We start from the raw sequence: 12,258 nt of genomic DNA, 5'->3' as shown, positions 1-12,258 counted from the left end.
CAATGAAAGCTTAACACATTAACCACAAAGTGAATGCAAATTAAAATCACAATGAGAGCTGAGGAGACAGCTCACTTAGTAATGTACTTGCCATGAGAACATAAGGATCTAAGTTCTATCTCCAGAACCCATGGGAGGAGGAAAAAAAAGTCAGTCCTGGTGGCATGCACTTACAACCCAAGCACTGGGGAGGCCAGGGAGGTAGCATGGGCTCTCTGGCCAACCAGCCTCGTTATTTAGCAAGTTAGAGAACAAGACAATTCCTTAAAAAGCTCTTGAGAAATAGCTGAAATTGTCTTCTGGCCATGACACACCACAACACAGTTCTAAAAACTTATCAACAAAATTAATAAAAACCAAGGGCAGTGAAGATATGGAACAATTGGAATATAAACTGAAACCACAGAGGTTAATGCACACTTACTAAAATGGATAAAAAACAGTAAATGCTGGTAAGGATGCAAACCAGATTATTCATACTGCTATACTGAGAGTGTGAACTACTACAACTTAGGAAAGTCTATTTGTTACAAAAACTAAAGATTCAAGTACTTTTGTGTTCATGCAAAAACATATACTTATATAGCAAAAATTAAGAATAACACCAATGTTCTTAAGTAGGCAAATGGTTAAAAACTGTGGCACATTTGTAATATAAAATACAACTATATGATACAAAGGAAAAACTACTGATGTATTTAACAATTTTGATGAATTGTGGCTTAGAATAAGTTTGGTTTTACTCAAAAATAAATAAATAAATAACAAGTTGTAATTAAAAAAAAAAAAAAAAAGAACTAAACTGAGTAAAAAAACATCATCCCAAAAGAGTACAGACTGTGTGTCCTACCCATGTAACATTATTAAAGTGAGAACACTATGACAGTGGCTGCCCAGAGTTATGGAGAAGAGAAGTAGGCCTGGCTACAAAAAAGCACCATGCAGGATCACTGTTGGAAATGCTATGTACCTCCACAACATCAATGTCAATGTCCTGGTTGTGGCATTACATTCCACTCTGCTACCACTAGATGAAACCCTTCATGAGATCTCTGTGTAATTTCCTGCAAGTGCTTCAGGTTTGGTGAGACTCCTGTCTCACCAAATAATATGAAGAGTAATTAAGACACCTGACGTCACACATGTACACACACATACCTTCACAAACACACACATACACAACAAAAAGAGAAAATGGGCTAGCAAAGGCAAAGAAAATCTTTCTAAGCTCGTTATTCAACTAACTGAATCAAAGAATAGAGTATGAAAAAGTACAGAGAGTTGAACTGGAAGCTTTACTTGGAATATTAATAAAAGTCTATGGGGAGCATAACTTAGATCAACCAAAAAAGCACCTCTTTCTTGTCCGCTGTTATCTCTAAAGAGGGGATAGAGATATTGTAAGATTACTCTACCTCAACCTCTGGACTGTTAGAATTACAGGTGTGCACCACCCCATTCAGCCTAAAGCACTGTTTTTTTTTAAAAGATTTTTTTAAATTTTTTTGTGTATAAATATTTTGCTTGCATGTGTGAATGTGCACTAAGTTATTTGCCTGGTTCCCACAGAGCCCAGGATGGGGTTGTCGGATCCTTTGGGATTAGAGTTAGAGATAATTGTGAGCCACTACAGGTATGTGGGAATCAAACTTAGGTCTTCTGCAACCTGTTAACTGCTGACCCAACTCTATAAACCCCTAAAATACTATTCTTTATTGGCTAATTCATTACAGACTCTGTTCACTGTTCTATTTGAAAAACTACAAAGTACTTAATTAAAATTTTTTCCTTAAAAACAAAGTTGCCTTATGTCACAATTCACAGTAAAATTCAGCCTAACTGTAGAATTATAGTATACTAACAAGAACAAAAATTTACTATCACTATCTTAAAGATAATAAAAAGACTAGTGAATCCTAACAAAACATGTTTTATATGCCACACAAAACTGAGTGATAACAAAAAAGGTAATCAGAATTCCATCCAGACCATCAACCTAATAGTAATTACTGCAATGGTTTTCTCCCTCACTTCTCCCATGTGAATAAGGGTTCTCTAGTGAATTTACAACTTTCTTAACTAGGGATTCTAAAAAGCAGTGATTGCTTTTATTAACATCGTACTGGCTGGTTTTGTGTGTCAACTTGACACAAGCTAGAGTCATCAGAGAGGAAGGAGCCTCAGTTGAGGAAATGCCTCCATGAGATCTAGCTGTAAGGCATTTTCTCAATTAGGGATCAATGGGGGAGGGTCTAGCCCATTGTGGGTGGTGCCATTCCTGGGCTGGTCCTGGGTTCTGTTTTTTTTTTAATTAATTACTTTACTTACTTACTTATGTATTTATTTATTTTGTTTTTTGAGACAGGGTTTCCCTGTGTAGTTTTGGTGCCTGTCCTGGATCTCACTCTGTAGACCAGGCTGGCCTTGAACTCACAAAGATCCACCTGGCTCTGCCTCCCGAGTGCTGGGATTAAAGGCATGCGCCACCACTGCCCAGCCTAGTCCTGGGTTCTATAAGAAAGCAGGCTGAGCCGGGCGGTGGTGGCGCACGCCTTTAATCCCAGCACTCGGGAGGCAGAGCCAGGCGGATCTCTGTGAGTTCGAGGCCAGCCTGGGCTACCAAGTGAGTTCCAGGAAAGGCGCAAAGCTACACAGAGAAACCCTGTCTCGAAAAACCAAAAAAAAAAAAAAAAAAAAAAAAAAAAGAAAAAAAGAAAGCAGGCTGAGTAAGCCATGGGAAGCAAGCCTGTAAGCAGCATCTCTCCATGTCCTCTACATCAGCCCCTGCCTCCAGAATCCTGCCCTGTTTGAGTTCCTGTCCTGACTTCCTTCAGTGGTGAATGGTGCCGTGTAAGCAGAAGCTAAATAAACTATTCACTCCCCAACTTGCTTTATGGTCATGGCGTTTCACTGCAGTAATAGAAACCCTAAGTAAGACAAACATTTTTAGTCTTTCAGAATACATATGACCAAAGTCTATAGAACTTAAATTTTGCAATGTACAATGAAGAAAATAATTTTGCATTTTCTACAGGTAAACGCTAAGAGCCTACCAGCATCCACTCTGAGTTACCACTTGACCAGCAAAACTTACAATTACAAGCAGCATGCTCTGCCTTCACCAAGCCAAGCAAATATGTCAACTGATTAATACTTAATTTTAACTCAGCAAAACTTTCTTGAAATGGTTAGGTTCAGTCACCACAGAGGCAATCAAGGAAAATATAGCTCTTGCTTGTCTATATAACAGGGACCTATGCTAAGGTCTAATGAGTGCTAATACTCAGACACATGAAGAGCCATAGCTCCAGAGGAACAATGTGAAATCATATCAATCAGTATGAAGACAATGAGGCAATCAAGCAAAAGTGATGTATGAACAGAGACCTTCAACGATAAACAGATATCAGTCAGCTGAGCAGCAGGTTAAAAAAATCATAATACTGACATAAATATTAAGAACTATTCACTGCAAGGGAAAAACATACAAAAAATTATCATAAGACTCAGAATAAGAAAAATTTGGGGCATAATATCCAATAACCAAAGACAAGTGCTAACTGATCAGGAAGGAAAAAATCTAGGTTGGGTAAATGAAACTCCAGGAAGAGGTTACTTGATGACCAAAAAAAAAAAAAAAATTAATTTGAAAAAACAAAAAAAACCCAAAAACCTGATAGAACAGATACACTACATGTCCAAAAGTGTGTGTGTAGGTAACTCTTAATACAGAAGTTCATAGCTGAAACTGTGTAAAAAGTAACTGAAATGGCCAGCTATCTTCTCCAACTCACAAACAGGACAAACTACTCATCCACTCCAGATACTACACTCAGTAAGAGCAGATACAGCTAGTAGGAGAGACAACCACCACCAAAGGTAACTGAATGATACCATTTCCAAACTGACAATTATGGCCCTTTCCTGACCTTCTTTGGCAACTAAAATGTTCTCAGCTATGTGTATACCCTTTTACAGGCAAAAAAGCACATAAGATTCTTTCTCTGGGAAATCATAAGCATGCACCCCAAGGGGCCTCAGGGCCAACCCTAACCTTGAGTGCCTGCATGAAAGCCCTTAGAGGCCATTTCATGAAGCTGTCAAAGTGAAGCCAGAGTTGCAGTACAGACTCTAAAATGCTGGAGGTGCCAAAGCTGTGAGACATCTGCCCGGGAGAGCTGCATACAAGGAATGGAACCAGCCTGTGAGAGAGGTATTTTTACAGGCAAAAAAGCTGGAGGGGTGGAGCCATCTAAGCCTTTTGGTATCAGATATGAAGACAGAGCAGTAGTTCTCAACCATCCTAATGTTGTGACCCTTGAATACAGTTCCTCATGTACTGATGACCCCAATCATAAAGTTAATTTTGTTGCTACTTCATAACTGTAATATCTACAGTGTTATGAATTGTAGTGTAAATATCTCTTTTTTGATGGTCTTAGGTGACCCCTGTGAAAGAGTCTCAACCCACAGGTTGGGAACTGCTGAGCTAGAGGATTTGGTGTTTACCCAACTGTGTGTCAGTCTTGCATGGTCTAGCATTTCCTTACTATGCCCCCATACCTCTTTTTAGGAATATTCTGTACCATTATATGTTGAAAGTGATTTGCTTTTAGAATTCAAAGGGTTTTATTTTTACTGAGTCTGTGGAAGACTATGGGGGCTTTGAAGTTGGACTAAATGCACTTTGCATTATTATAATGGCCACTAAGCCTCTGGGGACAGGGAGTGAAATGTAGTTGTTCGAATGAGAATGCCTCCCCTAGGCTCGAATATCTGAACACTGTGGTGAGGTTACAGGTTACACTTGCTGGGGGCAGGCTCTGAGAGTATGTAGACTACCCTTACTTCAGTTCAAGCTCTCTGCTTCATGTGTGAGGTTGAAAATGTGATCTCAGCTCCCTGCTCCTGCTGCCATGCCTCCTTGCCATGAGGTCTCATCCCTCTGGAACCGTAGGCAAAAATAAACTTTCTTTCATAAGTAGTCTTGGTCATGGTATTTTATTACAGCAGAAGAAAAGTAAATATATAGACAATAAACAACTGAATAGAAGTAAAAACGAAACAAAACAAAAAAACACAAAAATTCTCAATCTTAAAAAGTTAATGATAAAATTGGACACCAAAAAAGTAAAAAGTACTCAACCTGTGTATCCATTAACATAGATGGCAACTCCACTAAATATTGCAGATGGCGGCGTCCCATCCTTCTGCTTAGCAGCATCTGACCGGAACTGCTGCTCCAGTTTCTGGACTTTGGCAGCCATGTACCCACCCTACAGTCCAAGAAAAGACACACCAATCAACAACAGTTAAAGCACTTTCCTGGCACACACTTGTAACTTCAAAAAAATAAAAAGCAGAAAAAAACACCTTGACATATTTATGAATACAGTCTCTTTTTTTTAACCTTAAAATAATTAGGCTTGACTGTTAATATGTCTTTAAAGTAAAATTACAAGTGACAACTAATGGTACATAGTTTGTCCAAACTGCAAATGACTTTTTACTGATTACTAAAATTGCATATGCTCACTATATTTTTTTTTTCAGAAAATAAGATATACAAAGAAAATTAAAGTTGTTGTAACCCCATTCAGTTAACATTTTGGGACGCTAATTTCAAGTCTTTCTAAGTCTCACAACACTGAATTAGAATCATATGTAATATTCCTTTATTATCCACTGTTTTAATCAAGGCTATTATTCCATACAAAGCTAAGTAATAACTGCACAGTATTTTACTATATACAGATGATTAACTGACAACACCCTACTTACTGGATACTTATGTTTTTTTCCTATTTCTCAGTATTCTAAGCAAGGTTGAGATAAAATATATCAAGTTGTTGTATGCTTCCTTAGGACAAAATTCTTGACAGTAAAATAAAGTTGGAAGGTTAGAGTTTATCAACAGTGTTAAGGTTTTCAATGCATTATAGAAACACAGAGTTGGTATATAAAGTTACGTTATATTGTAAACCATGTAATAAACCAAAAACAAAAATTATCTAGACATTTAAATATCTTTATTCATTAAAACACACCCATTTTTCCCAGCCATCATTTTCAGCTCGCTTCCTCCATCCACCTCGCCTCATGGTGGAGCTTCTGCATTGGAGAGGGGGAAAAAAAAAGTCAATTTTATACTGTAATGTACTCTTCATTGATATTTTATCAAAGAAAATGGGAAATTTAAAAATTCAAATGTCCAATTTGCAAGACAAAATTATACTCCCAAGTAAACTTTTTCAAAATGTATCATTTTCAGATTGCTTTGTAAGTGAAATCTATCCATAGAACATCCTCCTTACAGGTTAAGCTTTATATTTAAACACTTTTCAACTGTGTATGGAAGGTAGCTGGGGCAAGGATCTCACTCCTAAATAACAACACTCTCACCTTGCATAAAACATCAATTAAATACAACTAAGACAGCTCCACTTACTTGTTATCACTAATTAAACAATCTACTAAGATATTTCCTTTATCACCTGTCCTATAATGGCTCTTAAATTGTGTCATACTAGACATTCAAGAATGCATACACAGTATAACAAATCTGTCCTTCAAAATGTCCCCCAAGAAGTTCATTAAAAGAATACATCAGCCGGGTGGTGGTGGCGCACGCCCTTTTTTTTTTTTTTTTTTTTGGTTTTTCGAGACAGGGTTTCTCTGTGTAGCTTTGCGCCTTTCCTGGAACTCACTTGGTAGCCCAGGCTGGCCTCGAACTCACAGAGATCCGCCTGGCTCTGCCTCCCGAGTGCTGGGATTAAAGGCGCAGTTTAATCCCAGATCTCTGTGAGTTCGAGGCCAGCCTGGTCTCCAAAGCGAGTTCCAGGAAAGGCGCAAAGCTACACAGAGAAACCCTGTCTCAAGAAAAAAAAAAAAAAAAAAAAAAAAAGAATACATCATAGGGGAATGATTATCCTGATAACAAATTAATAGGTCTGGCATTCTTTTTTTTAATACTTTTTTTTTAATGTTCATTGGTGTTTTGCCTACATGTATGTCTGTGTGAGGGTGTCTGAAGCCCTGGAACTGGAGTTACAGACAGGTGTGAGCTGCCATGTGGGTGCTGGGAATTGAATCCTACTAACCTAGAAGAGCAGATAGTGCTCTCAACCACTGAGCCATCTCTCCCTATGGCTTGCTCAGCCTGCTCTTACAGAACCCAGGACCACCAGCCCAGAGATGAACACACCCACAATAGGGTGGCCCTCCTGCATCAATCACTAAGAAAATACCCTACAGGCTAGTGTACAGCCTGATCTTATGGAGGCATTTTCTCAATCAAGGTTCCCGCCTCTCTGATGACTATACATATGTCAAGCTGACATAAAACTAGCCAGTACACTCATATATACACTTCATATTTCACTGAGAACAAAAATCTTGTTTCACATACTCAAATATTATAATGGAAACACATAAAATTGTGCTATTAATTGTATATTGTACATTGGGCAGTCAATAATACGTTGAGTAAAGACAATAAATTTACATGTGAGCTGTAAAACATGGTTTAACAATAGAAATACAATCTAAATATATTGTGGCCAAATACTGGAAAAATTACTATGATTATTTCATCCTATATACCATCTATTTATCTTGCTTTAGAACATTTTTCCACACCAGGTATGATGGCACACACCTTTAATCCCAGTATCTAAGAGGCAGAAGCAGGCATGATTCTCTACAAGGCCAGCCTGGTCTACATAGAGTTAGTTTCAAGCCAGTCAGGGCTACCTAGTGACAGCCTATTTCCAAAAAAACAAAGTCTTTTTCCAAGACTTGAGAGATGGCTCAGAGCCTAAGAGAACACACTACTCTTGCAGAGGACCAGTTTGGCCAAAGCAACCACATCTGGTAGCTCACCACTACCACCACCTCTAACTACAACTCTAAGAGATCTGACACTCTCTCTCTGGATGCCACCAGCACCTGCATTCACATGTGCACATACCACCCCCCACCACCAAGCACATGTCACACACACATACATACACATATAGCTGAAATAAAAACTTGAATTGTTAACAAAAAAATTCTAAAAATTCACAATCAAATTCTGTGCTAATAGTTTAACAAATAGTACTATCATGAAAATCTCCTCTCCTAAAAGTGGTATAGACAAAACTGGCAATTGAACCATGTTTGATACCAACTAGAACCACACAGTAGATGAGAATTAACTACAAATCATTTACAAGATTGGTAATATAATATTAAATAAAGAAGATGCTAAGGAAATCTCTATTATGTGTCATGATCTAAAAGCATAAATTTCTGCTAATCCATAATAATCTGTAGTCATAAATTTCTCAGGTCCCACCCAGCCCCCCAGGTCCAAACAAATCTCTCTCACCTGGGGTCCCATAACCGCTCGGACCCAAGTAAAAACACAGAGGCTTATATTATTTACCAATTGTATGGCCTATGGCAAACTTCTTGCTAGCTAGCTCTTATAACTTAACCCATTTCCATTAATCTATAAGTTGCCACATGGCATTACCAGTCTGCTGGCATCTTGGTTGTTCCTTAGGTGGCAGCTGGTGTCTCTTCTGCCTCTGCCTTTCTTTTTCTTGCCTATCTGCTTAGATCTCCCGCCTGCTTGTAAGCTGTCTTACCATAGGCCAATGCAGCTTTATTTATCAACCAATCAGAGCAACACATATTCACAGTGTACAGAAAGATATCCCACAGCACTTCCCCTTTTCTGTCCTATATGCTGAAGATGGATGCTCCAACGTTGCAGAGGAACTTTGGGTGACTGTCCAGGCAGCCAGCTGTCTGTCATGTCCAGAATTTTTGGAAGTTGCTCACAATGCTCTTCCTGTTTACTTAGGTAATATTATGTACTTCTGGAGTCTTTGATGTAGTTGAAAACTAAATAGTTATAATTCTCCTTGGTTATAATAAAAGATAAAATTAAATATGAAACTTTAGACTCACAAATATAGGATAAAATATTCAATTTTGTCAAATACAGACTAGATATTGTAACTGTAATTTTTGCTTTATAACGGTTTGTTATATATAATTTTACTATATTAAAGCTAAAACCTTCCTTTTTGATTAGATAGAAAAGGGGAAGGGGATGTCTTTCTGTACACTGTGAATATATGTTGTTCCCATTGGTTAATAAATAAGTTGCTTTGGCCTATGGCAAGGCAGCTTGGAGGCAGGCAGGAAATCCAAGGAGACAGAAAAGAGAAAGGCAGAGTCTGCCTGCCGCCCAAGGAGCAACATGCCAGCAGACCAGTAAGCCACGGAAAACGTGGCAAAACATAGATTAATAGAAATGGGTTAAGATATAAGAGCTAGCTAGCAAGAGGCCTGCCATAGACCATACAGTTTATAAATAATATTAAGCCTCTGAGTGATTATTTTATAAGTGGCTGCAGGCCAGCGGGCCGAGTGGGACCGTAGAAAACCTTCTGACTACAAAGATCAACAAAGAAGTGTGGTTTATCTGCCGGGCAGTGGTGGCGCACGCCTTTAATCCCAGCACTAAGGAGGCAGAGGCAGGCAGATCTCTGTGAGTTCGAGGCCAGCCTGGGCTACCAAGAGAGTTCCAGGAAAGGCGCAAAGCTACACAGAGAAACCCTGTCTCGAAAAACAAAACAAAACAAAACAAAAAAAAAAAAAAAAAAAGACAAGTGGTTTATCAATGTCTCTGCAGTCTTATCTACAGAAAGGTTTTCCACTTAAAGAAACTAGCCTGTTTATTCAAATAAGAATTTCTCGGGGGCTGGAGAGATGGCTCAGAGGTTAAGAGCACTGGCTGCTCTTCCAGAGGTCCTGAGTGACCTGAGTGACTCTGGAACCACATGGTGACTCACAATCATCTGTAATGACATCTGGTGCCCTCATCTGGCCTGCAGGGATACATGCAGGCAGAACACTATATGTAATAAATAAATCTTTAAAAAAAAAATTCTCTAAAGAGAGGAGGGGCAATGGATCAGGCTACCAATAACCTAGCAGAATATTGCTAAAAAAAAAAAAAAAAGAAAGAAAGAAAAGAAAAAAGCTGTTTTCATCCTCTCTGTTCCAAGCAATGTTCTGAATTACAATATGTCCTCTTTACTCTATTCATTGAGAAGCAATGTCCTGCATTGACAAGTAATCAATTATCAAGCTAGACTTGTAAATGAAAACCACCTTGTTTTCGGGTGAAACTCTTACAGATTGGGTTTTCCAAGCTAATTCCACAGTGTGTGATAATTTCAGATAAAGTGAGAAACAGTTTCTAAAACTTAATACACAAACTAATATAGCCTATAACTTCTCTGTATCCTGCAACTTGAACACAGAGAAGCTATCAATAACAGTGTCAAAAAATTAAATTCAAAAACAGGTAAGAGATGAACTCATGAATGTAAAATTCCCAGCACTTAGGGTATGTCTGCAATAAACTTTAGTTATTTATTACAGTATTCTACCCTGCCAGTTCAGAGTGAAAAATCAAATCAGAACATACTTAGAAACCCTCTGAAAACTATAGAGTATGGTACTCAAGATAAAACAAGCAGCCAACCTCTACAAAACAATGGAAAGAACTTAGTATTGACAGACCTATGCTCAAAGCCCAGTTCAAGAACTGCTGCTTAGTTATGACACAGGGTGAGCACAGGAGCACCAAGTCTGACATCTCTTCACCTACAAACCAGAAACTGACTAGTGCTCAGAAAATTCCCTTATGGGGCCATATATGCACATAAGGTAGAGATGTAACCAGAGTAAAGAGAGCTGGAGGTAAACTTAAACCTCCTTTAGCAGTCCCCTCTTTCTTTTTTAAGTTTTGGATTTAGGGTCTGAATAGTTTCCTCAAAGATTTTAAAACAACAACTCGGATAGATTGGACTGTTTTAAGCTAATCAACTAAAATAAATCTAAGACTTCTCAGTTCTTGCTTCTTGTTTCTGGGACTCTACAGAAGAAGCCAGAAAGGCCTCAACCCCAGAAAGGTTCTGCAAACTGACACTGTAAGAAAATATTCAGGTAAAAAAGACCAGCCAAATTAGTGATTATCAAATACATTTATACCCAGTCCCATGTCAACATGCAGCAACAGCTAGCCAGGTGTGGCAAACAGAAGGAAATGGTGGAGCAGCTGGGATTTGAGATGTTTACAGTAGAAGGCTTCCTGACTTACCCTGTTCTAGGCAAAATCTCACTAGAGCCTACTTGCATCTGTTTGTCACAGAATTACTTAAGCACATGTGTAGCTAGAGTTTTCCTGCCTGGCCCACAGTCAGGACAAATCTCTCTCACCTGCCAGTCCCACAGCCACTCAGACTCGACCAAGTAAACACAGAGACTTATATTGGTTACAAACTGTATGGCCGTGGCAGGCTTCTTGCTAACTGTTCTTACAGCTTAAATTAATCCATTTCTATAAATCTATACCTTGCCACGTGGCTTGTGGCTTACCAGCATCTTCACATGCTGTTTGTCATCATGGCGGCTGGCAGTGTCTCTGACTCAGCCTTCCACTTCCCAGCTTTATTCTCCTCCTTGTCCCGCCTATACTTCCTGCCTGGCCACTGGCCAATCAGTGATTTATTTATTGACCAATCAGAGCAACACATTTGCCATACAGAACATCCCACAGCACACATGTCCCTCTTGCTGGGTACACCACAAACAGCTCATTCTGGACTTCAATGTGCATGGTAAGAGGCTGCTCACACTCCATCAAAAGGTTCATTTTGCTTGCTTCCCACGGTTACTGCTAAGTTTTATTTATTTTTGCTTATTTTTTTGTTTTTCTGACACAAAGTATATATAGCCCCGGATGGCTTGAAACTCACAGCTATCCTCATGACTCAGCCTAAGTCCTGGCATTAGTCACCACATTTGATTCTTAATTTTAGTATTTACCAAAGAAATGATCTTCATCAAGAACAATAATTTTCATGCAAAAGTGGTATTTCACCTATTTATTAAAAAAGAATTACTAACACCATTATAATAGTTCACACACTGGCAAAACTCTCCCAAATACATATGTACCATTAATTAATCTGATGTTACATTACTTGTAACTCTAAATATGCAGACTATTCATGAAACTGAAGCTTGATGGTGTCCATCTGTAATTTCAACACTCGGATAACCGAGGCTGAAGGAGGACAGCTAGTCTGGGTTAACCAGTAGTGGTAATGGTAGTGGGGTGGGGAGAGAAAGGAAGAAAAAGCAAGCAAGCCAGATATGGTAAATCATACCTGTAATCACAACACTCAGGAA

The 12,258-nt window shown here is 38.7% G+C and overlaps 1 protein-coding gene across 1 annotated transcript in view; it reads right to left on the bottom strand.

Annotated features, from left to right (window-relative positions):
- The window catches only part of Rev1 (REV1 DNA directed polymerase), an 81,616-nt gene that overhangs the window by 56,076 nt on the left and 13,282 nt on the right, over nucleotides 1–12,258 (bottom strand). Inside the window, exons 3-4 of the mRNA XM_059281293.1 lie at nucleotides 6,048–6,111; nucleotides 5,147–5,276 (exon numbers count right to left, since the gene is read on the bottom strand). Coding sequence (XP_059137276.1) covers nucleotides 5,147–5,276; nucleotides 6,048–6,101 — 184 coding nt within the window. The 5' untranslated portion in view covers nucleotides 6,102–6,111. The remainder of the gene's footprint in view (nucleotides 1–5,146; nucleotides 5,277–6,047; nucleotides 6,112–12,258) is intronic.

Source organism: Peromyscus eremicus, chromosome 16_21, assembly GCF_949786415.1.
Source record: "Peromyscus eremicus chromosome 16_21, PerEre_H2_v1, whole genome shotgun sequence".
Taxonomy (NCBI): domain Eukaryota; kingdom Metazoa; phylum Chordata; class Mammalia; order Rodentia; family Cricetidae; genus Peromyscus; species Peromyscus eremicus.
Note: the sequence above shows the minus strand (reverse complement) of the source record. Positions and strands in the feature narration are given on the sequence as shown.